The sequence below is a fragment of the Lethenteron reissneri genome, chromosome 71, assembly GCF_015708825.2.
Source record: "Lethenteron reissneri isolate LAM-NWPU_2019-01 chromosome 71, ASM1570882v1, whole genome shotgun sequence".
In the NCBI taxonomy this organism is placed as follows: domain Eukaryota; kingdom Metazoa; phylum Chordata; class Hyperoartia; order Petromyzontiformes; family Petromyzontidae; genus Lethenteron; species Lethenteron reissneri.
Genome location: NC_083849.1, coordinates 1404120 through 1431835, shown reverse-complemented (window position 1 = coordinate 1431835; position 27716 = coordinate 1404120). Strand labels below are relative to the sequence as shown.

The 27716-nt window shown below is 55.8% G+C and overlaps 1 protein-coding gene across 2 annotated transcripts in view; it reads left to right on the top strand.

The window, feature by feature from the left end:
* LOC133361110 (serine/threonine-protein kinase N2-like) overlaps positions 1-27716 on the top strand; it is a 109519-nt gene that overhangs the window by 65836 nt on the left and 15967 nt on the right. The window contains exons 2-16 of one of the 2 annotated variants that reach the window (XM_061579944.1): positions 1816-1941; positions 3821-3995; positions 5956-6110; positions 7808-7937; positions 12347-12498; positions 13472-13697; positions 14464-14667; positions 15358-15467; positions 17400-17543; positions 18982-19057; positions 20593-20806; positions 22049-22175; positions 22915-23072; positions 25021-25087; positions 27497-27588. In XM_061579944.1, the coding sequence (XP_061435928.1) occupies positions 1816-1941; positions 3821-3995; positions 5956-6110; positions 7808-7937; positions 12347-12498; positions 13472-13697; positions 14464-14667; positions 15358-15467; positions 17400-17543; positions 18982-19057; positions 20593-20806; positions 22049-22175; positions 22915-23072; positions 25021-25087; positions 27497-27588 (2156 nt within the window). Of the gene's footprint in view, positions 1-1815; positions 1942-3820; positions 3996-5955; positions 6111-7807; positions 7938-12346; positions 12499-13471; positions 13698-14463; positions 14668-15354; positions 15468-17399; positions 17544-18981; positions 19058-20592; positions 20807-22048; positions 22176-22914; positions 23073-25020; positions 25088-27496; positions 27589-27716 lie in introns of both variants that reach the window. The other variant, XM_061579942.1, reaches the window with a different exon arrangement.

Here is a 27716-nt window from a genome sequence, read left to right as displayed (position 1 = left end):
TGTCCCGAGACCTCCTGCACCTAGCCTGGCACAGCAGGGGGTATAGCTGGTGGTGCATCTACCGGTCATCTCAGTCAGCCAACCCATGGCACCTGCTGGGTCTGTCCCGAGACCTCCTGCACCTAGCCTGGCACAGCAGGGGGTACAGCTGGTGGTGTATATACCGGTCATCTCAGTCAGCCAACCCATGGCACCTGCTGGGTCTGTCCCGAGACCTCCTGCACCTAGCCTGGCGCAGCAGGGGGTACAGCTGGTGGTGCATCTACCGGTCATCTCAGTCAGCCAACCTATGGTATCTGCTGGGTCTGTCCCGAGACCTCATGCACCTAGCCTGGCACAGTAGGGGGGTACAGCTGGTGGTGCATCTACCAGTCATCTCGGTCAACCAACCCATGGCACCTGCTCGGTCTGTCCCGAGACCTCCTGCACCTAGCCTGGCACAGTAGGGGGGTACAGCTGGTGGTGCATCTACCGGTCATCTCGGTCAGCCAACCCATGGCACCTGCTGGGTCTGTCCTGAGTCCTCCTGCACCTAGCCTGGCACAGCAGGGGGGTACAGCTGGTGGTGCATCTACCGGTCATCTCAGTCAGCCAACCCATGGCACCTGCTGGGTCTGTCCCGAGACCTCCTGCACCTAGCCTGGCACAGCAGGGGGTACAGCTGGTGGTGCATCTACCGGTCATCTCAGTCAGCCAACCCATGGTATCTGCTGGGTCTGTCCCGAGACCTCCTGCACCTAGCCTGGCACAGCAGGGGGGTACAGCTGGTGGTACATCTACCGGTCATCTCAGTCAGCCAACCCATGGCACCTGCTGGGTCTGTCCCGAGACCTCCTGCACCTAGCCTGGCACAGCAGGGGGTATAGCTGGTGGTGCATCTACCGGTCATCTCAGTCAGCCAACCCATGGCACCTGCAGGGTCTGTCCCGAGACCTCCTGCACCTAGCCTGGCACAGCAGGGGGGTACAGCTGGTGGTGCATCTACCGGTCATCTCGGTCAGCCAACCCATGGCACCTTCTCATGCGCCGTGCCGGCCTTCATAAGCGCTGCTTGCTAAAGGCACTTTGGGCCCCGCGGTCCCGTTAAAGCGGAGGTGGGGAAACTCTTTTCTGCCAAGGGCCACTTGGATATTTATATAACATCATTCGCGGGCCGTACGAAACTATGAACTTAAAAATCAGCCCCTTGTTATATTTGGTCAAACATTTAATTAACTCGCCCCTAACGCGATGGGCTGGAACTGCTTCTCTTTGGCGAGGCGTGTGATGATGTGAGCTGCTGGTGTTGATGATGATGATGCTGCTACTCGCAACTGCTTTTCCAGGTTTGCTCCGAGATTTATTGAATTTCGAGTCCCGTCTGCGGTTGCCTTGCCAGGGCCACACCAAATGATTTTGTGGGCCTGACACGGACGTTTCCCACCCCTGCGTTAAAGGCTACGCGGCAAATCTTCCTAAATAGTTTGTTTTGCGTGTACGCATGTACGTACGTTGAACTTCTTTCGCACCGCAGCTTAGCCGGACGCGCTAATCGTAGAGGGGTGGTTGAACGTCGGTGCGTGTGTTGAACATCCGAAGTGAGCACGACATCATCGGTCCTCAAGTCCCGGGTCGTCGTCCTGGGCCAGGCAGCCCGTCGCCTGCCTGGTCCACTCCGTGTCGTGTTCCAGAGTGTTAGTGAGTTGAGGAAGGTGGTCACCACCTCGTGTACGGTGTTATATTACTTACCGTTTAATAAATAGTGTTGCCTCCAAGCTGTGTGTGTGTGTGCGCACCTAATTCGAACCTATGTCACTACACGTGTGCTGCGTGCAGGGAGACCCCACCAGCCTCATGGTCACCCAGCGGCTGGGCCTCAGTCAGAGCATGGATCTGTCGGACACCAGCGTCCAGCAGAAACTCCAGGAGCTCAAGGACCAGATCCAGAAGGAGATACACAAGGTGGGTTCCCCTACAGATCCCTACCCTATAAAGAACCCTACAGATCGCTATATATCTGTAATAAAGGTCGTGGAAGCGACGTCTGGAATCCGGTCTTTATTTGTCTTTCGTTCACAACACTCCCATCTTACTATTCCTTCACGCTGCTGACAGACAGCGTGAGAGAGAGAAAGACACGCTCGGCCACGTGGCAGCCTGGGCCACGTGGCAGCCCTAGACCACGTGGCAGCCTGGACCACGTGGCAGCCCTGGACCACGTGGCAGCCCTAGACCACGTGGCAGCCTGGACCACGTGGCAGCCCTAGACCACGTGGCAGCCTGGACCACGTGGCAGCCTGGACCACGTGGCAGCCCTAGACCACGTGGCAGCCCTAGACCACGTGGCAGCCTGGACCACGTGGCAGCCTGGACCACGTGGCAGCCTGGACCACGTGGCAGCCCTAGACCACGTGGCAGCCCTAGACCACGTGGCAGCCTGGACCACGTGGCAGCCTGGACCACGTGGCAGCCTGGACCACGTGGCAGCCATAGACCACGTGGCAGCCTGGACCACGTGGCAGCCTGGACCACGTGGCAGCCTGGACCACGTGGCAGCCTGGACCACGTGGCAGCCTGGACCACGTGGCAACCTGGACTCCGCTCCAGCGTGGCCTCACCCTCCATTCGTTCCAGATCTGACCACGTGTTGTCCGTCTCCACCCCTTTTAATACCCGGGTCACGTGGTACCTTTCCACCAATCCTAGTTACCCTCTATGGAATCTTCTAGACTCCATCGTAGGCTCCCAGGACCACGCCCCTGACTCGTCCCCCCATTGGCTGTGGCTAAAGCCAGCAGAACCAATCCTCACTACTTACAGCTGTCACCTTCCCATGACGTCAGGGCCACGCCCCTAGACCTCTCCCCATTGGCTATGTGACCAGGACCGGCAGAGCCAATCATCGTAACGAGGTGTCATCCATCAGCAACCCGGACATATCCTCACATTACATATCCATACAGACCTCTTCCAATCGGGGACCCGCCCCTTAAGCGAAGTCATCTTTTTTTGCTGTAGGGTTAGAATTCGTATTTTATTTGTTGCGTTATTGCGCTGATTTATTCACCGTTTTTTCCACGTTTCTATTCGTGTTGACGCTTCAATATGTTCCTGTCTCTCTCTCTCTTAGTACCACGATCTGTGCTCGGTGATGGCAACGACGCCACCATCGTCGTCATCATCGCCCTCCCTCTTTCTCTCGTACCTTGAATTGTGCTCACAGCGACATCAACAGCGACATCACCGACATTAAAATCAACATCGAAATGCACTACCCCCCCTTTCTCTCTCTCTCTCTCTCTTAGTACCATGATCTGTGCTCGGTGATGGCAACGACGCCACCATCGTCGTCATCATCGCCCTCCCTCTTTCTCTCGTACCTTGAATTGTGCTCACAGCGACATCAACAGCGACATCACCGCCACCATCATCATCATCATCCACATTCTTAGGTTTTTTCGGTAAAGTCACGTAGGTAAAAAATTAAAATTTAAATTAATAAAAGTAAAATAAAATAAAAATCACGACGTTTCGGAGGCAACACAAGCTTCCGTCTTCAGGTGGAACCGTCACAGCCACGACAGCTGTATCAAGTGAATGAGAAAATTACGGTTCCACCTGAAGACGGAAGCTTGTGTTGCCTCCGAAACGTCGTGATTTTTATTTTATTTTATTTTACTTTTATTAATTTACATTTTTTACCTACGTGACTTTACCGAAAAAACCTAAGAATATGAATCCTTGCAGTCACGAAAGCTTCAAATCTAGAATCATCATCCACATTTACCACCCCTCCCTCGCCCCCCCCCCCCGCTCTCTCTCCGTCTCCATGTGTATCTAGGAGCTGAAGATCAAGGAGGGAGGCGAGAACTTGAGGAAGGTGACGACCGACAAGAAGCACCTGGCCAACGTGGAGAACCTCCTCAAGGTGTCCAGCAAGAAGATCGAGCAGCTCCACCAGGAGCTGCAGGACCTCGACGCGCACATCGTCGTCAAAGACCCCGACGACGTCACAGGTGGGAGTGAGTGGTGGAGTGGTGGTGGTGGAGTGGTGGTGGTGGAGGGAGTGAGTGAGTGGTGGTGGTGGAGGGAGTGAGTGAGTGAGTGGTGGTGGTGGTGGAGTGGTGGTGGTGGAGGGAGTGAGTGAGTGGTGGTGGTGGTGGGAGTGAGTGGTGGTGGAGGTGGTGGTGGAGTGGTGGTGGTGGAGGGAGTGAGTGAGTGGTGGTGGTGGTGGGAGTGAGTGGTGGTGATGGTGGAGTGAGTGGTGGAGTGGTGGTGGTGGAGTGGTGGTGGTGGAGGGAGTGAGTGAGTGGTGGTGGTGGTGGGAGTGAGTGGTGGTGGTGGAGTGGTGGTGGTGGAGGTGGTGGTGGAGTGAGTGGTGGAGTGGTGGTGGTGGAGTGGTGGTGGTGGAGGGAGTGAGTGGTGGAGTGGTGGTGGGAGCCGGCGCTGGAGGGAATGCGATGAGCTGCGGAGCTCCGGTTGATGGGCGTCCAGCAGGGGTGGTGGTGGTCATCATCGTCATCTTTGTTGTCATTGTGATCTTCATCATCATCATTGTCATCGTTGTCGTCGTCATTATCATCATCGTCGTAATTATCGTCGTCGTCATCTTAATTGTCATCTTCGTCGTCATCGTCGTCGTCATCGTCGTCATCGTCATCTTCGTCGTCATCGTCGTCATCGTCGTCATCGTCATCTTCGTCGTCATCGTCGTCGTCATCGTCGTCATCGTCATCTTCGTCATCTTCGTCATCGTCATCTTCATCATCATCGTCATCTTCGTCGTCATCGTCGTCTTCGTCGTCATCGTCATCTTCATCGTCATCTTCGTCATCGTCGTCGTCATCGTCGTCATCGTCATCTTCGTCGTCATCGTCATCTTCGTCGTCATCGTCGTCTTCGTCGTCATCGTCATCTTCATCGTCATCTTCGTCATCGTCGTCGTCATCGTCATCTTCGTCGTCATCGTCGTCATCATCTTCGTCATCTTCGTCATCGTCATCTTCATCATCATCGTCATCTTCGTCGTCATCGTCGTCATCGTCGTCATCGTCATCGTCATCTTCATCGTCATCGTCATCTTCGTCGTCATCGTCGTCATCGTCATCTTCGTCATCTTCGTCATCGTCATCTTCGTCATCATCGTCATCTTCGTCGTCATCGTCGTCTTCGTCGTCATCGTCATCTTCATCGTCATCTTCGTCATCGTCGTCGTCATCGTCATCTTCGTCGTCATCGTCATCTTCGTCGTCATCGTCATCTTCGTCGTCGTCGTCGTCGTCATCGTCATCTTCGTCGTCATCGTCATCTTCGTCGTCATCTTCGTCATCGTCGTCGTCATCGTCGTCATCGTCATCTTCGTCGTCATCGTCATCTTCGTCGTCATCTTCGTCATCTTCGTCATCGTCATCTTCGTCGTCATCGTCATCTTCGTCGTCATCGTCATCTTCGTCATCATCGTCGTCATCGTCGTCATCGTCATCTTCGTCGTCATCGTCGTCATCGTCATCTTCGTCGTCATCGTCGTCGTCATCGTCGTCATCGTCATCTTCGTCATCATCATCGTCGTCATCGTCATCTTCGTCATCTTCGTCATCGTCATCTTCATCATCATCGTCATCTTCGTCGTCATCGTCGTCTTCGTCATCTTCGTCATCGTCGTCGTCATCGTCGTCATCGTCATCTTCGTCGTCATCGTCGTCTTCGTCGTCATCGTCATCTTCGTCATCGTCGTCGTCATCGTCGTCATCGTCATCTTCGTCGTCATCATCATCATCGTCGTCTTCGTCATCGTCGTCATCGTCGTCATCTTCGTCGTCTTCGTCATCATCGTCGTCTTCGTCGTCGTCATCGTCGTCATCGTCATCTTCGTCATCGTCGTCATCGTCATCATCGTCATCTTCGTCGTCGTCTTCGTCATCGTCCTCATCGTCGTCATCATCGTCACCGTCGCGTGTCGTCTCTGCCCCTCCGCAGACGAGCCGATGTCCCCGGACGCGGGGCGTCGCGAGGCCGGGCCCAGCGCTCCCAACACTCGCATCGGAGCTCTCGAAAAGCAGCTCAACATCGAGCTGAAGGTCAAGCAAGGTGCTGAGAACATGATCCAGATGTACTCCAACGGGCCCTCCAAGGTGGGTCCCCCCCCACCCCTGACCCCCCCCCCCCCACAGTGTAGCTGTGTGGACGCTACCCCCTGTTCAGAGGTCGCAAACGGGTTTTGATTCAATCTTAATTTTGGAGCTTTCATGACTGCGGGAATTCATCTTTGGTTCTTTCGGTAAAGTCACGTATAAAGATAAAATAATAAATTAAATAATAGCATATTACGACGTTTCGATTGCAACACAAGCAATCGTCATCAGGTATAAATGAAATAGCAACAAAAATCTAACCAGAAAACTATAGACATACATATAAGCAGACAGATATCACCAAGATACACAGAGAGAGAGCAACACATAGGCACACAGAGAGAGAACGTCTCAGTGATGAGGCCTTAAATAGAGAGAGGGGGCGGGGGCGAGAGAGGGAGGGGGTTAGAGAACCAGGGTCGCAAACGGGTACCCTACCCTACCCTACCCGTACCCTACCCGTACCCTACCCGTACCCTACCCGTACCCGTACCCTACCCGTACCCTACCCGTACCCGTACCCTACCTGATACCCGTACCCTACCTGATACCCGTACCCTACCTGATACCCGTACCCTACCTGATACCCGTACCCTACCCGTACCCTACCCGTACCCGGCCGGATACAGGTAGTGTACGGGTATCGGGTACCTGATTGCGACCTCTGGGATGAAGCCATGTTGCAGGCACGGGTGGGTTGATTCTAGGAACTTGAATTGTGAGAAGAGACAAGACGTTGGGAAATGAGTGACAAACGGTGACTCACCAGTGACTCACGGCCTACCCCTACCCGTACCCGGCCGCACCAGGGTCGCAAACAGGTAGCCGGGTACGGGTAGCCGGGTATCGGGTAGGGTACGGGTATCGGGTACCCAGTTGCGACCACTGCCCCTGGCCCCGTCGCTCCGCACGAAGCGTCGGGTCTTTGCGGACGGGCCACAGTTGCGCCGCGTCGCCGATTAAGCGCACGGTCCGGTCGCCCAAGGTACGGTGCGCGGACAAAGTTTAACGTACGTACTTGTGCTGCCCTCCATTCTCTTGTGCTTGCGTTGTCCTGATTGGCCTCCCACCAGAGCTGCTACCACAGCCTCCTCTGTGGCCTAGTCACACCCAGAGAACGACGCCAAAAGCCCATCGGCGCAAAGGAAATGCAAATCAATTGCATTGGCTTTGGGGTGCCAGGGTGGCTAGGAGATGTTAACTACCTCGCCTGGTGTACAGGGGGTCTGATGGTGAGCCCCAACTGGGAGAGCAGCAGCTCCCCCCCCCACCTCGCCCCCCACCTCGCCCCCCAACTCTCCCCCCACCTCTCCCGCCCACCTTGACCCCCACCTTGACCCCCACCTAGACCCCCACCTCGCCCCCCATCTCACCCCCACCTCTCCCCCCACCTTGACCCCCCACCTCGACCCCCACCTCTCCCCCCACCTCTTTCCTCACCTCTCCCCCCACCTCGCCCGCTCACCCCTCCCCCCACCTCTCCCCCCACCTCGCCCCCCACCTTGCCCCCACCTTGCCCCCCACCTCGACCCCCACCCTCGCCCCCCACCTCGCCCCCCACCTCTCCCCCCACCTCTCCCCCCACATCAGCAGCCGCGACCCTAAAAAAAAAAAACCCTGAGTTCGACGTAACAATCACAACGGCAACGATTACGAATATGATAACCCACCCACCCCCCACCTCGCCCTTTCCACAGGACCGCAAGATGTTGGCCACAGCACAGCAAATGCTGCAGGACAGTAAAACCAAGATCGAAATCATCCGCATGCAGATCCTCAAGTCGACGCAGGCCAGCGAGCTCACTCTGGACGCCAGGGAACGCATCGGTGAGGCCTGCCGCACGCTGCCACCCCCCCCCTCCCCCTACTTGCCCCCCCCCCGCCTCCCCCTCTGTACTATTGTAGTAGTTTCAATGAGACGTGGACGACGTTGTCGGAGGCACCCTTATTTATGATAACTTCACACTCGGCACAGGCCAAGGTATACGACACTCGAAGGGGTAACGGCACCTTCACCCGTCTACCAGGGAGACCCCAGTGACTCTAACCGGCTAGCCTACTCCCAGGTCCTCCATTACGGAGCTAGGGGAGGCTAGCTGATCCAGCTCTGGCCAAGTTGGGATCACGGCACCCTGAGTCACCAGACCGGCTCTTGCGAGAGCATCGGCTCTGGGCTCTCGGGGCCACGCCACTGGCTTGCCCTGGTCAGTCCCTAGAAGGACAGCGATCCAGGGGAGAGTCCCAAGGCCTATCTAGCTGGTCTTCTCTCTTCGCTGGGTTAAGCTAAACACTGAACCCCGAGCCCACCGGCTCACCGCCTTATATAGCAACTCCCCCCCCCCCCCGAGGGGTGGGGCCGTGGGGGATCACAGCGCCGTTTCAGCCCCCCAGGCTAAACGATGCGGACGTGGATGTAAGCATCCTTCCGCGTGCGGGCATAACCTGGTGTGTTTGTTTGCCCTCCCGTAACACCCCTACATTATTGAACTACGTTTTTATTTCGTGCAAGGCTCCGCTTGAGCTGCTGCGTGGATTTTTCAGACCCTGGCCGTCGCGAACGATAGTGGCTTGTCGTCGTCGGCGTCGTCACCGCGTGGAAATTTACAGCAGCGGACAAATACTGTGAACGCGTGGTGACGTTGATTCTGAACGTGCGGGGAAATGCCGGAGGACCCATGGAAAAATCCACGCAAACGCGGAGAGGGAGACACCGAAAACTGCCAATATACAGCAGCAGCAGGCGTCAGGGTCGGGATCTAACCCACGACCTCCTGTATGCCTGGCGAAGTAGTTAACATCTCATAGCCAAAGTGATGATGATGAGAGAGACACGCAAACTCCAAATATACAGCAGCAGGCGTCAGGGTCGTGATCGAACCCACGACCTCCTGCATACCAGGCGAGATAGTTAACATCTCCGAGCCACCGTGATGATGATGATGATGAGAGAGGGAGAGACACGCAAACTCCAAATATACAGCAGCAGGCGTCAGGGTCGTGATCGAACCCACGACCTCCTGCATACCAGGCGAGGTAGTTAACATCTCATAGCCACCGTGATGATGATGAGAGAGAGACGCAAACTCCAAATATACAGCAGCAGCAGGCGTCAGGGTCGTGATCGAACCCACGACCTCCTGTATACCAGGCGAGGTAGTCAACATCTCCTAGCCACCGTGATGGTGATGATGATAGAAGGAGAGACACGCAAACTCCAAATACACAGGAGCAGGCATCGTCAAGTTCGAGATCGAACCCACGACCTCCTGTGTACCAAGCGAGGTAGTCAACATCTTTTATCCACCGTCATGATGATGATGATGAGAGAGACACAAACTCCAAATCTACAGCAGCAGGCGTCAGGGTCGTGATTGAACCCACGACCTCCTGCATACCGGGCGAGGTAGTTAACATCTCATAGCCACTGTGATGATGATGAGAGACACAACCTCCAAATATGCAGCAGCAGGCATCAGGGTTCATGATCGAATCCACGACCTCCTGCGTACCGGGCGAGGTAGTTAACATCTCACTCACGCTGGCGGGCGGGCGGGCGCACCTGGGCGTTGCGTGCTCACCTGCGTGGCGTGACGACCGCAAATTGTTGTGCCGCCCCCCCCCCCCCCCAACTTCCTCGTAACGACACGAACCGACGGCAAGTTTCACTTCACCCAGCCACCCACCCACCGCCTCATGGCGCTTTCCAAATCTTCGCGTGCGGGGAAATCTCTCACGGCGATGGGCGGCGGTGTGCGGAGGTGTGGGTACGTACGTACGTGCGTGTGTGTTTGTCGAACTTCTAGCGCGGCCGTACGTAGCCAAGCGTGCTGAATCGTCATCGGGAGGTACGAACAAACAGAAGTTCTTCAGAAATTAGTTTGTCAATGGAGACGACAGAGTCTGAATCTCAGACTTCTCGACAGCCCTGTTCTCCACCTGAGGACGGCTGCTTGCGTTGTGGCCGAAACGTCGTGAGAATTATTTTATTATGTCTTATTTTTATTATTTTATTATTTCCATTCTACGTGACTTTACCGAAAGAACCAAAAAGTGTGTTTTTTGTTTGCATTTTGACTGCAAGTATTGTGGTCAATGCAGTAACGTGAATCCTTGTAAAAAGGTTTCGGTTTTGTTGCCAGAAAAAAAGGGGGAAACCCCCTATTAGCATTAGGACAACAAGCAGTTATAAACAGAATGAGTTTGTCAATAGAGATGATGATTTAAGTGTCTTCTTGGTTCATCTTCTTGGTTCTTTCGGTAAAGTCACGTAGAAGACGGCTGCTTGCGTTGTGGCCGAAACGTCGTGAGAATTATTCTATTATGTTTTATTTTTATTATTTTTATTATTTCCCTTCTACGTGACTTTACCGAAAGAACCAAGAAGATGAATCCCTGCAGTCACGAAAGCTTTAAATCGAGATTTAAAAGTGCTTAGCTCCAGCGGGTGGGGTGGGTGGTTTGTACCGAACTCAATAATGTTTTACTTTAGCTAGTAAGGCCCCACTGGGCTGCCGTGTCAACTCTTATTCAGAAGCGACGTGGTTATCGCGAACGATGGCAGCTCAACAATAAAGTTTGCTTATCAAACATCATCGTCGTCATCGTCATCACGTGGATATTCATCGCAGCAAAATGCTCTAAACCGATAGGGGCACAGGGTCAGAACGTAACGTTGCAACGGCGAAGACGAGATAAAAAAAACAACAGGATTGGAGTGCCAAGTACAGTCAAGGTAAAGGCATCACTTGAAACAAATATACAAATAAAAACTAAACTATTTCTAGATTTGAAGTTTTCGTGACTGGCAAGGATTTATAATCTTTTCGGTAAAGTCACGTAGGTAAAAAATAATATTAATAAAATAATAGTAAATGAAAATAACTCAATTAAATCACGACGTTTCGGAGGCAACACAAGTCTCCGTCTTCAGGTGGGACCGTCACAGCCAAATTGATTGTATCAAGTGAAGGGAAATCCAAGAGACAAGATCTTATATACTGGTTCAGGGGAGGGTGGAGGGGCTTATCTAAATCTAATAACAAATCCAAATCTACAGCAGCAGCAGGCATCGTCAGGGTCGGGATCGAACCCACGACCTCCTGTATACCAGGCGAGGTAGTTAACATCTAGCCACCATGATGATGATGATGATGAGAGAGACGCAGACTCCAAATATACAGCAGGGTCGGGATCGAACCCACATCCTCCTGTATACTAGGTGAGGAAGTTAACATCTCCTAGCCACCATGATGATGATGATGAGAGAGAGACACGCAAACTCCAAATATACAGCAGCAGGCGTCAGGGTCGCGATCGAACCCACGACCTCCTGTATACCAGGCGAGGTAGTAAACATCTCCTAGCCACCGTGATGATGATGAGAGACAGAGAGACGCAAACTCTTAATATACAGCAGCAGCAGGCGTCAAGATCGGGATCGAACCCACGACCTCCTGTAGACCAGGCGAGGAAGTTAACATCTCATCGCCGTCGTTTTTCACACACGGACTCAAGTTTACTTTCACTGGCAGCGTGCGAAGTTCCCTCTGTTGGTGGTGGCTTGTCGCGTCACCCCGCGGTTTGCCCGCCTGAAGGAAGTTGTGGGCGACGGTGACGCCACGGTGGCTATGAGATGTTATCTCCCTCGCCTGTTACACGGGAGGTGCCGCCGCTAGTTCCCACGGCGACGATGGTGATGGTGGTGATAATGGTGGTGATGGTGGTGATGGTGATGATGATGGTGATGATGATGATGGTGATGATGGTGGTGATGGTGATGATGATGGTGATGCTTCCTCCGCTTGTTCCCACGGCAATGATAGTGATGATGATGATGGTGGTGATGGTGATGATGGTGGTGATGGTGATGATGATGGTGATGATTGTGGTGATGGTGATGATGATGGTGATGCTTCCTCCGCTTGTTCCCACGGCGACGATGGTGATGATGATGGTGATGATGATGATGGTGGTGATGCTTCCTCCGCTTGTTCCCACGGCGACGATGGTGATGATGATGATGGTGATGATGATGGTGGTGGTGATGCTTCCTCCTCTTGTTCCCACGGCGATGATGGTGATGATGATGGTGATGATGGTGGTGGTGATGCTTCCTCCTCTTGTTTCCACGGCGATGATGATGGTGATGACGACGACGATGATGATGACGGTGATGGTTCCACCGCTTGTTCTAACCTCCCCCCCCCTCCCCACCCCTCCACCCCCTCCCCCCCCAGCCAAGACGGAGGCGTCGTTCAGCCCGCTGGAGCTTCGCATGGAGGAGCTGCGGCACCACCTGCGCATCGAGTCGGCCGTGGCCGAGGGGGCCAAGAACGTCGTGCGCCAGTTGGGGGCTCGCGCCAAGGACAACAAGAAGGCGCTGTCTGAGGTGGGGGGGGGGCGGGGGGTGGGGGGTGAGGGGGGGGGATAGGCTGCTTGTGGTGGTGGTGGTGAGTGTGCGCGCGAGTGTGCGTGCGAGAGGGTGAGAGTGCGAGTGCATTCATGAGGGTGAGTGTGCGTGCGAGAGGGTGAGCGTGTGTGCGAGTGCATGTGAGTGAGTGTGTGCGAGGGGGTGAGTGTGTGTGTGCGTGCGAGTGAGTGTGTGCGACGGGGTGAGTGTGTGTGTGCGTGCGAGTGAGTGTGTGCAACGGGGTGAGTGTGTGTGTGCGTGCGAGTGAGTGTGTGCGAGGGGGTGAGTGTGTGTGCGTGCGAGTGAGTGTGTGCGAGGGGGTGAGTGTGTGTGTGCGTGCGAGAGTGTGTGTGTGCGAGAGGGTGAGCGTGCGAGTGAGAGGGTGAGCGTGCGAGTGAGAGGGTGTGCGAGTGAGAGGGTGAGTGTGTGTGCGAGAGTGTGCGTGCGATAGGGTGAGTGTGTGTGTGTGCGAGAGTGTGAGCGTGCGTGCAAGGGGGTGAGTGTGTGTGTGTGTGCGAGTGAGTGTGTGCGAGGAGGTGAGCGTGAGTGTGCGTGCGATAGGGTGAGTGTGTGTGTGCGCGAGTGGGTGAGTGCGTGTGCGTGTGAGCGTGTGTGCGTGCGAGTGGGTGAGTGTGTGAGTGAGTGTGAGTGTGTGTGAGAGTGTGTGAGTGCCTGTGCGTGCGAGCGGCCGCGTCGCGGTTATCACGCCGCGCTCCAATCCCGGCGGCCCGAGTTCGATTCCCGCTCGCGGCAAACATCGCTGACGATCATCTCAACCGGTCCTGGGCCCCTCTGCTAGGTAGGTCCATGCAGGTTGAAACGAACTCTGGACGTGGTTTGTAAACATCGCCACTGGGGAGACAAAGGCGGCCGGGTCGCGCGCGTGTCTCTGCCCAAACCCAAACCCCCTCGCGTGTCACGGCGTGACGATCTTCGTGGTTGTTGCCGACAGGCTCAGGTTGAGCTGCAGGAGTCGAGCCAGAAGATGGACCTCCTGCGGTTGTCCCTGGAACGCCGCGTGGAGGAGCTCCCGCCGGGACACCCCAAGAGGGCTCTGATCAAGGAGGAGCTGCTCACCGTCGCCTCGCCGCACCACACGCCACGCAATCAGTCGGGCTTGGGGCCCGCCTACCAGGCCAGCCAGTACACCACCATCACCAAGCCTGCCGCGCTCACGGGTCAGCAGAGCTGTCTTCTCGCTCACTCTCTCACCGTCACCACCATCACCACCACCATCACCACCACCGCCAGTACACCACCATCACCGTCACCACCACCGCCAGTACACCACCATCACCGTCACCACCACCGCCAGTACACCACCATCACCAAGCCTGCCGCGCTCACGGGTCAGCAGAGCTGTCTTCTCGCTCGCTCTCTCACCGTCACCACCATCACCACCACCATCACCACCACCGCCAGTACACCACCATCACCGTCACCACCACCGCCAGTACACCACCATCACCGTCACCACCACCGCCAGTACACCACCATCACCAAGCCTGCCGCGCTCACGGGTCAGCAGAGCTGTCTTCTCGCTCGCTCTCTCACCGTCACCACCGTCACCACCATCACCACCGCCAGTACACCACCACCGTCACCAACAACCACACCGCTCTCTCTCTCTCTCACCGCGCGGCCACCGTCACCACCGTCACCGTCAGCACCACCTCCACCACCAACGTCACCGCCGTCACCACCACCACCGTCACCACCACCGTCACCACCATCACCACTGTCACCACCACTATCACCACCGTCACCACCACCATCACCATCGTCACCACCACCGTCCTCCTCCGCTGGGGGGCGGGGTAAGCGGCCATCACCACCACCAGCAGCACCACGCAAAGACCCCACACACACATCCTAGGGTTACATTTTCCCAACGGACTACTGCACAACGGCATCTGCCTCCACCCCGCCCCCGCCCCGCTCCAGGCACGCTGGAAGTGCGCCTCATGGGCTGCCAGGACCTGCTGGAGAGCGTCCCCAACCGCTCGAAGGCGACGGCGGCCACGCTGCCCGCCGGTAGCCCCGGCGACAACAAGACGGGCTCCTTCATCAGCCGCAGCAACAAGAGCGTGTACGGGCGCTCCGTGTCCGTGCGCTCCACCGCCACCATCAAGCCCGACGACGTCGCCAGTGCGTCTCTCTCGCGCGCACGCACGCTCGCTCACTCACCCACTCACTCGCTCACTCACCCACTCACGCGCGCTCGCACGCACTCACTCGCTCACACGCACTCGCTCACGCACTCACGCACTCGCTCACACGCACTCGCTCACACGCACTCACGCACTCACGCACGCACTCGCTCACACGCACTCGCTCACGCACTCACGCACTCGCTCGCGCACGCACACACGCACGCACGCGCTCGCACGCACGCACGCGCTCGCTCGCACGCACGCACTCGCACACTCATTCACTCACGCACTCTCTCGCTCACGCAGGCACGCACGCAGGCACGCACGCAGGCACGCACGCGCGTACTCACGCACGCACTCGCTCACTCACGCACTCACGCACTCACGCAGTCACGCACTCGCTCACGCACTCACTCACTCACACACTCACTCGCGCACTCACTCACTCACAGACACACTCACTCACAGACTCGCTCACTCACGCACTCACTCACACACTCACTCACGCATTCACTCACTCACGCACGCACGCGCACTCACTCACGCCCTTACATCGAGCGGTGAATGTGACGGTGGCACTTGTAACATTCGTCTTGCGCAAATAGAAGACCGATTGAAATGAACTCACTCTGCCCCCCCCCACCCCAACTCCACCCCCCAACCCCCCCGACCCACGTCCCAGCAGACGAGATCCTGGCCGTGCTGAAGCTGGACAACTCCGTGGTGGGACAGACGACGTGGAAACCCATCGGCAACCAGTGCTGGGACCTCAAGTTCACCATCGAGCTGGACAGGGTACGGGGAGGGGACTCGGCACCGCCACCGCCACCGCCACCGCCACCACCACCACCACCTCCACCACCACAGACAAAGCTCCCCCGTGTAGGCTGTAGGGGCAAGTGCTGTTAGCGAGCAGCACCTATGAAGGCTACCGGCACTGTGGCACACAAAGAGGGGGTGGGTGGCCAGCACCACGCTCGCCAGCCCGACTTTGTCGTGATTTTTATTTTATTTTCAATAATTTTAATAAAATTTTTTACCTACGTGACTTTACCGAAAGAACTAAGAATATGAATCCTTGCAGTCACGAAAGCTTCAAATCTAGAATGACTTTGTCTCCCCAGTGGCAATGTTGACTACACACCGCACCGGGTACTCGCTTGAGGCTGAGTCGACCTAGGGGAGGCCCAGGACCGGTTGAGATAATCGTCACTGGCGGTGGTGGCCGTAAGCGGGAATCGAACTCGGGTCGTCCGGTTCGCAGCGCGGCGTAGCGCTAACCGCTGCACCACCACTCCCCCCCCCCCCCGAAAAGGATACCTTATCTTCTTGGTTCTTTTGGTAAAATCACGTAGAAGGGAAATAATAAAATAATAAAAATAAAACATAATACAATAATTCTCACGACGTTTCGGCCACAACGCAAGCAGCCGTCTTCAGGTGGAGAAAATGTCTGTCAAGTAGACAGCCGTCTTCAGGTGGAGAACAGGTCTGTCAAGTAGACAGCCGTCTTCAGGTGGAGAACAGGTCTGTCAAGTAGACAGCCGTCTTCAGGTGGAGAACAGGTAGACAGACTCTGTCTACTTGACAGCCCTGTTCTCCACCTGAGGACGGCTGCTTGCGTTGTGGCCGAAACGTCGTGAGAATTATTTTATTGTGTTTTATTTTTATTATTTTATTACTTCCCTTCTACGTGATGACTTTACCGAAAGAACCAAGAAGATGAATCGCTGCAGTCACGAAAGGTTTAAATCGAAATTTAAGGATGCCTTAGATGACGTGAGAGCCCCAAGGGGTTAAATACGTGAGTCAATCGTGATGACGCGCTCCCGTCTTCCACGGTGCGCTAACCGTGAACCTGCGTCCATCCCTCCTCTGACCTCTCCTCCCACCCTGCATCGTCAACCTCCACCACCCGCACATCTCAAACAACCACCGTCGCCACCACCATCGCCACCACCATCGCCACCACCATCGCCACCACCGCACCGATACCACCATCACCGACACCGCACCTCATGTTGTAACCTTCACCACCATCACCACCATATCCTACCGCCACCACTACCACCTACACAATCACCACCACCCCCACCCACCTACACTATTATCACGACCACCCACCTACACCATCGCCACCACCCACCTACACCATCACCACCACCCACCTACACCATCGCCACCACCCACCTACACCATCACCACCACCCACCTACACCATCACCACCACCCACCCACACCATTGCCACCACCACCACCCACTTACACCATTACCACCTACACCACCACCCACCACCCACCTACACTATCACCACTACCACCGACACCACCACCCACCTACACCACCACCATCACCACCACCACCCACCTACACCACCACCACTACCACCTACACCACCACCACCCACCACCACCACCCACCTACATCACCACCACTACCACCTACACCACCATCACCACCCACCTACACCATCACCACCACACACCACCACCACCCACCTACACCACCACCACCCACCTACACCACCACCACCCACCTACACCACCACCACTACCACCACACCATCACCACTACCACCACACCATCACCACTACCACCACACCGTCACCACCACCACTACCACCACACCATCATCACCACCACCACCACTACCACCACACCATCACCACCACCACTACCACCACCACCACCACCCACCTACACCACCACCACCTACACCATTGTAGTCGCGTGAGCTGGAGATCTCGGTGTACTGGCGCGACTGGCGCTCCCTCTGCGCCGTCAAGTTCCTGCGGCTGGAGGACTTCCTGGACAACCAGCGGCACGGCATGTGCCTCTACCTGGAGCCGCAGGGCATGCTGTTTGCAGAGGTGCGCTGTGTGTGTGTGTGCTGTGTGTGTGTGTGCTGTTTGCAGAGGTGCGCTGTGTGTGTGTGTGCTGTTTGCAGAGGTGCGCTGTGTGTGTTGTGTACTGTGTGTGTGTGTGCTGTTTGCAGAGGTGTGTTGTGTGTGTGTGTGTGTGTGCTGTGTGTGTGGTGTGTGTGTGCTGTTTGCAGAGGTACGCTGTGTGTGTGTGCTGTTTGAAGAGGTGCGCTGTGTGTGTATGCTGTGTGTGCGGTGTGCTGTGTGTGCTGTGTGTGCTGTTTGCAGAGGTGCGCTGTGTGTGTGTGTGCTGTGTGTGTGCTGTGTGTGTGGTGTGTGTGTGCTGTGTGTGTGTGTGCTGTGTGTGTATGTGCTGTGTGTGTGTATGTGCTGTGTGTGTGTACTGCCTGTAAGACCCACTCACACCGTGTGTGTGTGCTGTGTGTGTGTGTGTGCTGTCTGTAAGACCCACTCACACCGTGTGTGTGCTGTGTGTGTGTGCTGCCTGTATTACTCACTCACAGTGTGCGCTGTGTGTGTATGTGTGTGCAGTCTGTAAGACCCACTCACACCGCGTGCTCTGTGTGTGTGTGCTGTGTGTGTGTGTGCTGTGTGTGTGTGTGCCACCTGTAAGACCCACTCACACCGCGTGCTCTGTGTGTGTGTGCGCTGCCTGTAAGACCCACTCACACCGCGTGCTCTGTGTGTGTGTGTGCTGCCTGTAAGACCCACTCACACTGCTTGCTCTGTGTGTGTGTGTGTGCCACCTGTAAGACGCACTCACACTGCTTGCTCTGTGTGTGTGTGTGCCACCTGTAAGACCCACTCACACCATGTGCTCTGTGTGTGTGTGCTGCCTGTAAGACCCACTCACACTGCTTGCTCTGTGTGTGTGTGTGCCACCTGTAAGACCCACTCACACTGCTTGCTCTGTGTGTGTGTGTGCCACCTGTAACACCCACTCACACCATGTGCTCTGTGTGTGTGTGCTGCCTGTAAGACCCACTTACACTGCTTGCTCTGTGTGTGTGTGCCACCTGTAAGACCCACTCACACTGCTTGCTCTGTGTGTGTGTGTGCCACCTGTAAGACCCACTCACACCATGTGCTCTGTGTGTGTGTGCTGCCTGTAAGACCCACTCACACCGCGTGCTCTGTGTGTGTGTGTGCTGCCTGTAAGACCCACTCACACCGCGTGCTCTGTGTGTGTGTGCGCTGCCTGTAAGACCCACTCACACCGCGTGTGCTCTGTGTGTGTGTGTGCCACCTGTAAGACCCACTCACACAGTGTGCGCTGTGTGTGCTGTGCGCTGTGTGTGTCTGCTGTGTGTGTGCGCTATGTGTGCGCTGTGTGTGTGTGTGCTGCCTGTAAGACCCACTCACACTGCTTGCTCTGTGTGTGTGTGCCACCTGTAAGACCCACTCACCGCGTGCATGCTGTCTGCAGGTGACCTTCTTTAACCCGGTCATCGAGAGGAAACCCAAGCTCCAGCGACAGAGACGGATCTTCCTCAAGCAGCAAGGTGAGTCTACAGGGTGAGCGGTGAGCGGTGAGTCTCACCGGATGGGAGTTGGGGTGGGTGGTGTGGGGTGTAACAATTACGTGTTCATGCCTGAGGTCAATCCCCTTTTTGGCAATATAACATGAGTTGTGTCAGGATTCATCTTCTTGGTTTTTTCGGTAAAGTCACGTAGAAGGGAAATAATAAAATAATAAAAATAAAACATAATAAAATAATTCTCACCTGAGGACGGCTGCTTGCGTTGTGGCCAAAACGTCGTGAGAATTGTATTTTATTATGTTTTATTTTTATTATTTTATTATTTCCCTTCTACGTGACTTTACCAAAAGAACCAAGAAGATGAATCCCTGCAGTCACGAAAGCTTTAAATCGTGTTTTAAGATGTTCAGATGTTAAGCTTTTGTTAAGATGTTAAGATATGTTCAGATATTCTTGGTTCTTTCGGTAAAGTCACGTAGAAGGGAAATAAATGGTTATTTATATTTTTTATAATGTTTTATTTTTATTATTTTATTATAAATGGTTATTTATTTTTTATTATATTTTATTATGTTTTATTTTTATTATTTTATTATTCCCCTTCTACGTGACTTTACCGAAAGAACCAAGAAGATGAATCCCTGCAGTCACGAAAGAAGCTTTAAATCAAAATTGTGTCAGGATGTTCAAACGCCCAAATGTGCGATACCTTTTTGTGCAAGGCATCATCTCAAGTCTGCATTGTAACCACACGTAGTGCTTGTGGCAAAGCAAGCATGCAAACAAACATGCTCTGGTGATAATTATAATACAGGTAGTCCTCTACTTATGATGGAGATGCGTTAAGACGACCCCATCTTAAGTCGACAATATCGTAAGTCGAACATGGCCCAGCCTACCCAGGAGTCTTGAAGAATGGTGATAATTTAGCAAATCGGAGCGATTGGCAGTAGCGTACTGTATAAACTATATACCGTGTGTATTCATTAATTACAATACTGTATTGCAACAGTAAAATGTGGTGACTCGCTTGAAACACAATTCAACAAGGTGGCTGAGTAAGCACCAGCAGGCAAGAAAGGTTGACGCCAGCCACTCACGTCTCTTCACTTGTCCATGGCCCCCGTGACTTACACTGCTCCCGTACCCCCACCCCACCATCGCCCCACCCACACACCACCCCCCCCCCACCCACCGCCGCCCCACCCACCCACCATCCCCACCGCCCACCCCACCCACCACCCCCCCACCCACCGCCCCACCCACCCACCACCCCCCCACCCACCACCCCCCCACCCACCACCCCCCCACCCACCGCCCCCCCCACCCACCACCCACCCACCACCCCCCCACCCACCACCATACCACCCACCACCGCCCCACCCACCATCCCCCCTCCACCCACCACCCCCCCACCCACCACCCCACCCACCACCCCACCCACCACCCCCCCCACCCACCCGCCCCACCCACCCACCCCACCCACCACCCCCCCACCCACCACCCCCCCACCACCCCCTCCACCCACCACCGCCCCCCCCACCGCCGTGTGATAGTGGGCAAGACGTTCCTGAGAGCCCCCCAGATGAACATCAACATCCCCACTTGGAGCCGCCTCATGAAGCGCTCGGTGCCTCCCTGCAACACCCCCTCGTCCTTCAGCCCCCCGCCGTCGGGCGGAGGGGGGGGGCCCCTGCCCCCCAGCTCCCCCACGCCCGCCGGGACGCGGGAGCACACCAAGACGGCCGGGCCGCAGTCGCCGCTCACCGGGTGAGGCGGCGTGTGGGTGGTGGTGGCGGTGGTGATGGGTGGCGGTGGGTGGCGATGATGGGCGGTGGGTGGTGGTGGTGGGTGGCGTTGGTGGTGGTGATGGGTGGTGGTGGTGGGTGGTGGTGATGGGATGGATGGTGGTGGTGATGGGTGGCGGTGGTGATGGGTGGCGGTGGTGATGGATGGTGGTGGTGGTGGTGGTGGCGGTGGTGGTGGCGGTGGTGGTGGTGGTGGTGGTGGTGGGTGGCGTTGGTGGTGTTGGTGGTGGTGATGGGTGGTGGTGGTGATGGCAGGTGGTGGTGATGGGTGGTGGTGGTGGTGGGTGGCGTTGGTGGCGTTGGTGGTGGTGATGGGTGGTGGTGGTGATGGGTGGTGGTGGTGATGGGTGGTGGTGGTGATGGATGGTGGTGGTGGGTGGTGGTGGTGGGTGGTGGTGGTGGGTGGTGGTGGTGGGTGGCGTTGGTGGTGGTGATGGATGGTGGCGGTGGTGGTGGTGGTGGTGGGTGGTGGGGGGCGTTGGTGGCGGTGATGGATGGGAGTGGTGATGGGCGGTAGCGGCGACGGCGGTGGTGGTGATGATAGCGGTAGTCGTGGTAGTGGTGGTGAGTAACTGCGATGGTGGTGGTGGTGGCGATGATAGTGATATTGGTGTATTGGCCACTCAGCCCCTTGTGTGCCGTGCCGGCCTTCATAGGCGCTGCTACTCGCTACTAACAGCACTTGCCCCAACACTCTGTTAAGGTTACACGGGTGATCTCTGCACGTGCGTGAGTGAGTATGTGAGTGAGTGAGCAAGTGAGCGAGTGCGTGAGTGAGTGAGTGCGTGAGTGAGTGTGTGAGCGAGTGAGTGAGTGCGTGAGCGAGTGCGTGCGTGAGTGAGTGAGTGCGTGCGTGAGTGCGTGAGTGAGTGAGTGCGTGAGTGAGTGCGTGAGTGAGTGAGTGCGTGAGTGCGTGAGTGAGTGAGTGCCTGAGTGCGTGAGCGCGTGAGCGAGTGCGTGTGTGAGCGAGTGAGTGCGTGCGCGAGTGAGTGCCTGAGTGCGTGAGTGAGTGCCTGAGTGCCTGAGTGAGTGAGTGAGCGAGTGCGTGAGTGAGTGAGCGAGTGCGTGAGTGAGTGAGCGAGCGAGCGAGCACTTGCCCCAACACTCTGAGACTACACGGTGGTGGTGGTGGTGGGGGGGTGGAGATCTCTGTGTCTGCTAACGCTGCTGCTTCTTCACATGGCTGGTGGTCGGCTTCCTGCAGGGATCGCTCGGTGCAGAAGCTGAACTTTGAGGGGGACTCTGCCTCAGGAGCCGACCAGGAGATGGCCCTTGGCGAGGGGCCGGTGACCCCCGGACCCAACAACAACAACATGACCCCAGATGTCCAGGTAAGGGTTGGATCGTGTGTGTATACGTGTGTGTGTGTGTACGTGTGTGTGCGCGTGTGTGTGTAGGTGTGTGTGTAGGTGTGTGCGTGTGTGTGTGCGCGTGTGTGTGTCACTGTGTGTGTGTGTGTGTATGTGTGCGTGTGTACGTGTGTGTGTGTGTGTGCGCGTGTGTGTACGTGTGTGTACGTGTGTACGTCCAACTTCTTTGGCGCCGTACGTAGCCAGACGGTGCCGATCGGAGGTTGCGCGTGGGTGGAATGACAACGATAGCAAGAAACATGGCGGGTGCTGCCACCATTGCCGTCCACGTGGGTTTATAAAGGGTGGGGGGGCAGGGGGTGGGTGTTGGTGGGGGGCAGGGGTGTGCGTTGGTGGGGGGCAGGGATGGGCGTTGGTGGGGGGGGGGGGGGGGGCTTTGGGCAGGGTGTGGGTGGCAGGACGCGTGGGGAAGGAACAGGCTTTGGCAGCGTTATGTTTCTACTCCTTCACAGTCGATGCCTGCGTTGGTTAGGCCAGAGGTCTGTTGGATGAAAGAGGTGGGCGCCTTTATCCCACCCCTCCCGCCTCTGTCCGCAACATGGCCGGCCGATTGACTCACTGTGGGTGTACCCACTGTCTGCCTCCCTCCCTCTCGCCTCTCTCCCTGTCCTCCCTCTCCTCCCTCTCCTCCCTCCCTGTCCTCCCTCTCCTCCCTCCCTCCTTACCCCCCCCCCCCCGCACATCCTGGCTCATCGCGCAGGAAGCCATCTCGTCCTTCGACTTCCTCAACGACAGGCAGAGCGTCCTCATCTCTCTCCCGTCGGCCACCACCCTCGTTCCGGCCACACCGCCGGCCACGGCACAGCCGCGGCCGGCCCTACCGGCACCCCAGCAGCCGACGCTGCCCCCCGTAGCCAGGTGAGCGGCGACACAGCCAGCGCGGGCCTTGTAAGAAGCGTAATCAAGATCAATTCTCCCGTTGAGCTAACTACACCCACACACACTCGCTCAACAACTCAACCACTCGCCCACTCACCTGCGCACTCACTCATCCACTCAACCACTCGCCTACTCAACTACTCAGCTCAAACACCCACTCAACCACTCAACTACTCACCCACTCAACTACTCACTCAAACACCCACTCAGCCACTCACCTAGACTCCCACTCGCTCACTCAACTACTCGCCCACTCAACCACTCACCTACACTCCCACTCGCTCGCTCACTCAACCACTCACCCACTCACCTACACTCCCACTCACCCACTTAACCACTCGCCCACTCGCCCACTCAACTACTCACTCAAACACCCACTCAACCAGCCCATTACACAGCCAGCGCGGGCCTTGTAAGAAGCGGAATCAAGATCAATTCTCCCGTTGAGCTAACTACACCCACACACACTCGCTCAACAACTCAACCACTCGCCCACTCACCTGCGCACTCACTCATCCACTCAACCACTCGCCTACTCAACTACTCAGCTCAAACACCCACTCAACCACTCAACTACTCACCCACTCAACTACTCACTCAAACACCCACTCAGCCACTCACCTAGACTCCCACTCGCTCACTCAACTACTCGCCCACTCAACCACTCACCTACACTCCCACTCGCTCGCTCACTCAACCACTCACCCACTCACCTACACTCCCACTCACCCACTTAACCACTCGCCCACTCGCCCACTCAACTACTCACTCAAACACCCACTCAACCAGCCCATTACACAGCCAGCGCGGGCCTTGTAAGAAGCGGAATCAAGATCAATTCTCCCGTTGAGCTAATTACACCCACACACACTCGCTCGCCCACTCAACCACTCGCCCACTCACCTGCGCACTCACTCATCCACTCAACCACTCGCCCACTCAACTACTCACTCAAACACCCACTCAACCAGCCCATTACACAGCCATAGTGGACCTTGGAAGGAGCGGAATCAAGATCAATTCTCCCGTTGAGCTAATTACACCCACACACACTCGCTCGCCCACTCAACCACTCGCCCACTCGCCCACTCAACTACTCACTCAAACACCCACTGAACCACTCACCTAGACTCCCACTCGCTGACTCAACCACTCGTCCACTCACCTGCGCACTCACTCACCCACTCAACCACTCGCCCACTCGCCCACTCAACCACTCACCTACACTCCCACTCGCTCGCTCACTCAACCACTCGCCCACTCACCTGCGCACTCACTCATCCACTCAACCACTCGCCCACTCACCTGCGCACTCAAAGACCCACTCAACCACTCGCCCACTCAACCACTCGCCCACTCAACTACTCACTCAAACACACACTCAGCCACTCACCTACACTCCCACTCGCTCACTCAACCACTCGCCCACCTGCGCATTCACTCATCCACTCAACCACTCACCCACTCAACTACTCGCCCACACACTCACCCACTCAATCACCCACTCAACTACTCGCCCACACACTCACCCAACTCAACTCCCACTCACCCACTTGCCCACTCGCCTACGCACTCAAGCACTCACCCACACACTCTCCCACTCGCTCGCTCACCCACTCACTCACTCACCCACTTGCTCACCCACTCACTCGCTCACGCACTCCACTCACTCGTTTGCCAGTACCAAAATATAATATTTGAAAATATGTTTTTGTTTGCATTTTGACTGCAAGTATTCTGGTTAATGCAGTGACGTGAATCCTCGTAAAAAAATCAGTTTTGTTGACAGAAAAAATGGGAAAAACCCCCTATTAATATTATTATTCAAACTTCTTAACAGCTCGCCTCACCCGCCCACTTCTCCACACCCGCGTCTCCCCCCCCCACCTCTGCTCCCCCCCTCCCCCCCCGCCCCCCCTCCCCCCAGCCATCCGAGTTTGAGCATGGAGAACTTCAGGTGTACTTCTGTGCTGGGTCGGGGCCACTTTGGCAAGGTGAGGAACCCCCCCCCCCCACCCACTCACCCCCCTCCCTCCCTGGTATGCAGGGGAGGTCGTGGGTTCGATCCAGACCCTGACGACGCCTGCTGCTGCTGTATATTTGGAGTCTGCGTGTCTCTATCATCATCATCACGGTGGCTAGGAGATGTTAACTACCTCGCCTGGTCTACAGGAGGTTGTGGGTTCGATCCCGACCCTGACGACGCCTGCTGCTGCTGCTGTAGATTTGGAGTTTGCATGTCTCTATCATCATCATCATCACAGTGGCTATGAGATGTTAACTACCTCGCCTGGTATACAGGAGGCCGTGGGTTCGATCCAGACCCTGACGACGCCTGCTGCTGCTGTATATTTGGAGTCTGCGTGTCTCTCTCATCATCATCATCATCATCACGGTGGCTAGGAGATGTTAACTACCTCACCTGGTACGCATGCGGTCGTGGGTTCGATCCCGACCCTGACGACGCCTGCTGCTGCTGTATATTTGGAGTTTGCATGTCTCTATCATCATCATCACGGTGGCTAGGAGATGTTAACTACCTCGCCTGGTGTGCAGGAGGTCGTGGGTTCGATCCCGACCCTGACGATGCCTGCTGCTGTATATTTGGAGTCTGTGTCTCTCTCATCATCATCATCACGGTGGCTATGAGATGTTGACTACCTCGCCTGGTACGCAGGAGGTCGTGGATTCGATCCCGACCCTGACGATGCCTGCTGCTGCTGTATATTTGGAGTTTGCATGTCTCTATCATCATCATCACGGTGGCTAGGACATGTTAACAACCTCGCCAGGTCTACAGGAGGTCGTGGGTTCAATCCAGACCCTGACGACGCCTGCTGCTGTATATTTGGAGTCTGTGTCTCTCTCATCATCATCATCAAGGTAGCTAGGAGATGTTAACTACCTCGCCTGGTATGCAGGAGGTTAATGGGTTCGATCCTGACCCTGACGATGCCTGCTGCTGTATATTTGGGGTTTGCGTGTCTCTATCATCATCATCATCATCACGGTGGCTAGGAGATGTTAACTACCTCGCCTGGAATGCAGGAGGTCGTCGGTTCAATCCCGACCCTGACGATGCCTGCTGCTGCTGTATATTTGGAGTCTGTGTCTCTCTCATCATCATCATCACGGTGGCTAGGAGATGTTAACTACCTCACCTGGTACGCATGCGGTCGTGGGTTCGATCCCGACCCTGACGACGCCTGCTGCTGCTGTATATTTGGAGTTTGCATGTCTCTATCATCATCATCACGGTGGCTAGGAGATGTTAACTACCTCGCCTGGTGTGCAGGAGGTCGTGGGTTCGATCCCGACCCTGACGATGCCTGCTGCTGTATATTTGGAGTCTGTGTCTCTCTCATCATCATCATCACGGTGGCTAGGAGATGTTAACTACCTCGCCTGGAATGCAGGAGGTCGTCGGTTCAATCCCGACCCTGACGATGCCTGCTGCTGTATATTTGGGGTTTGCGTGTCTCTATCATCATCATCATCATCACGGTGGCTATGAGATGTTAACTACCTCGCCTGGTGTACAGGAGGTCGTGGGTTCGATCCCGACCTCCGCTTTATTCCCTCCACATTTAGAATCAGCATCACCACCACGCGTTTATAGAGTGTTTGGATGCTCTACTTTACCACGTGATACGCCACACTTGTTTGGGCTATCATTTGTGATAGCCACATCGCTTCTGAAAAAAAGAGTGGGTCCTGACCTTACCTGGTAAAATAAAAAATAGTTTCCTAGTTTAGTTGAGTCATCGGAATGGCAAAGGCTTTTAAAGGCCACGCGCGGGGTTAACTCCGACCGTTTGTTCAAGTCTGTCTCTGTCTGTGTGTGTGCGTGTGTGTGTGTGCGTCTGCATGCGTCTGTGCGTGTGCGTCTGCGTGTGCGTCTGTGCGTGTGCGTCTTTGTGCGTGTGCGTCTCTGTGCGTGTGCCTCTCTGTGCGTGTGCCTCTGTGCGTGCTTCTGTGTGTGTGCGTCTCTGTGCGTGCATCTGTGTGCGTGTGTGTGCGTCTGTGTGTGTGCGTCTCTGTGCGTGCTTCTGTGCGTGTGCCTCTCTGTGCGTGCGTCTGTGTGCGTGCGTTTGTGTGCGTGCGTCTGTGCGCGTCTCTGTACGTGTGCGTTTGTGTGCGTGCATGTGCGTATCTGTGCGTGTGTCTGTGCGTGTGCGTCTGTGCGCGTGCATCTATGCGTGCGTCTGTGTGGGTGCGTCTGTGTGCGTGCATCTGCGTGTGTGTCTGTGCGTGTGCGTCTGTGCATGTGCGTCTGTGCATGTGCATTTGCGTGCGTCTCTGTGCATGTGCATTTGCGTGCGTCTCTGTGTGTGCATCTGTGCGTGCGTCTGTGTGGGTGCGTCTGCGTGCATCTGTGTGTGTGCGTCTGTGCGTGTGCCCAGGTGCTCCTAGCCGAATACCGCCACACTGGGGAGATGTTCGCCATCAAGGCGTTGAAGAAAGGCGACATCGTCGCTCGCGATGAGGTGGAAAGGTAACGATGGAACAACAACAACAACATCATCGTCATCGACATCCGGGTCACTCTTGTGAATGAGATGCCTGTACCCCGGTCTCTCGAATTTCTACCCTGGTCACACAACATCAACTTGAACTCGCTCC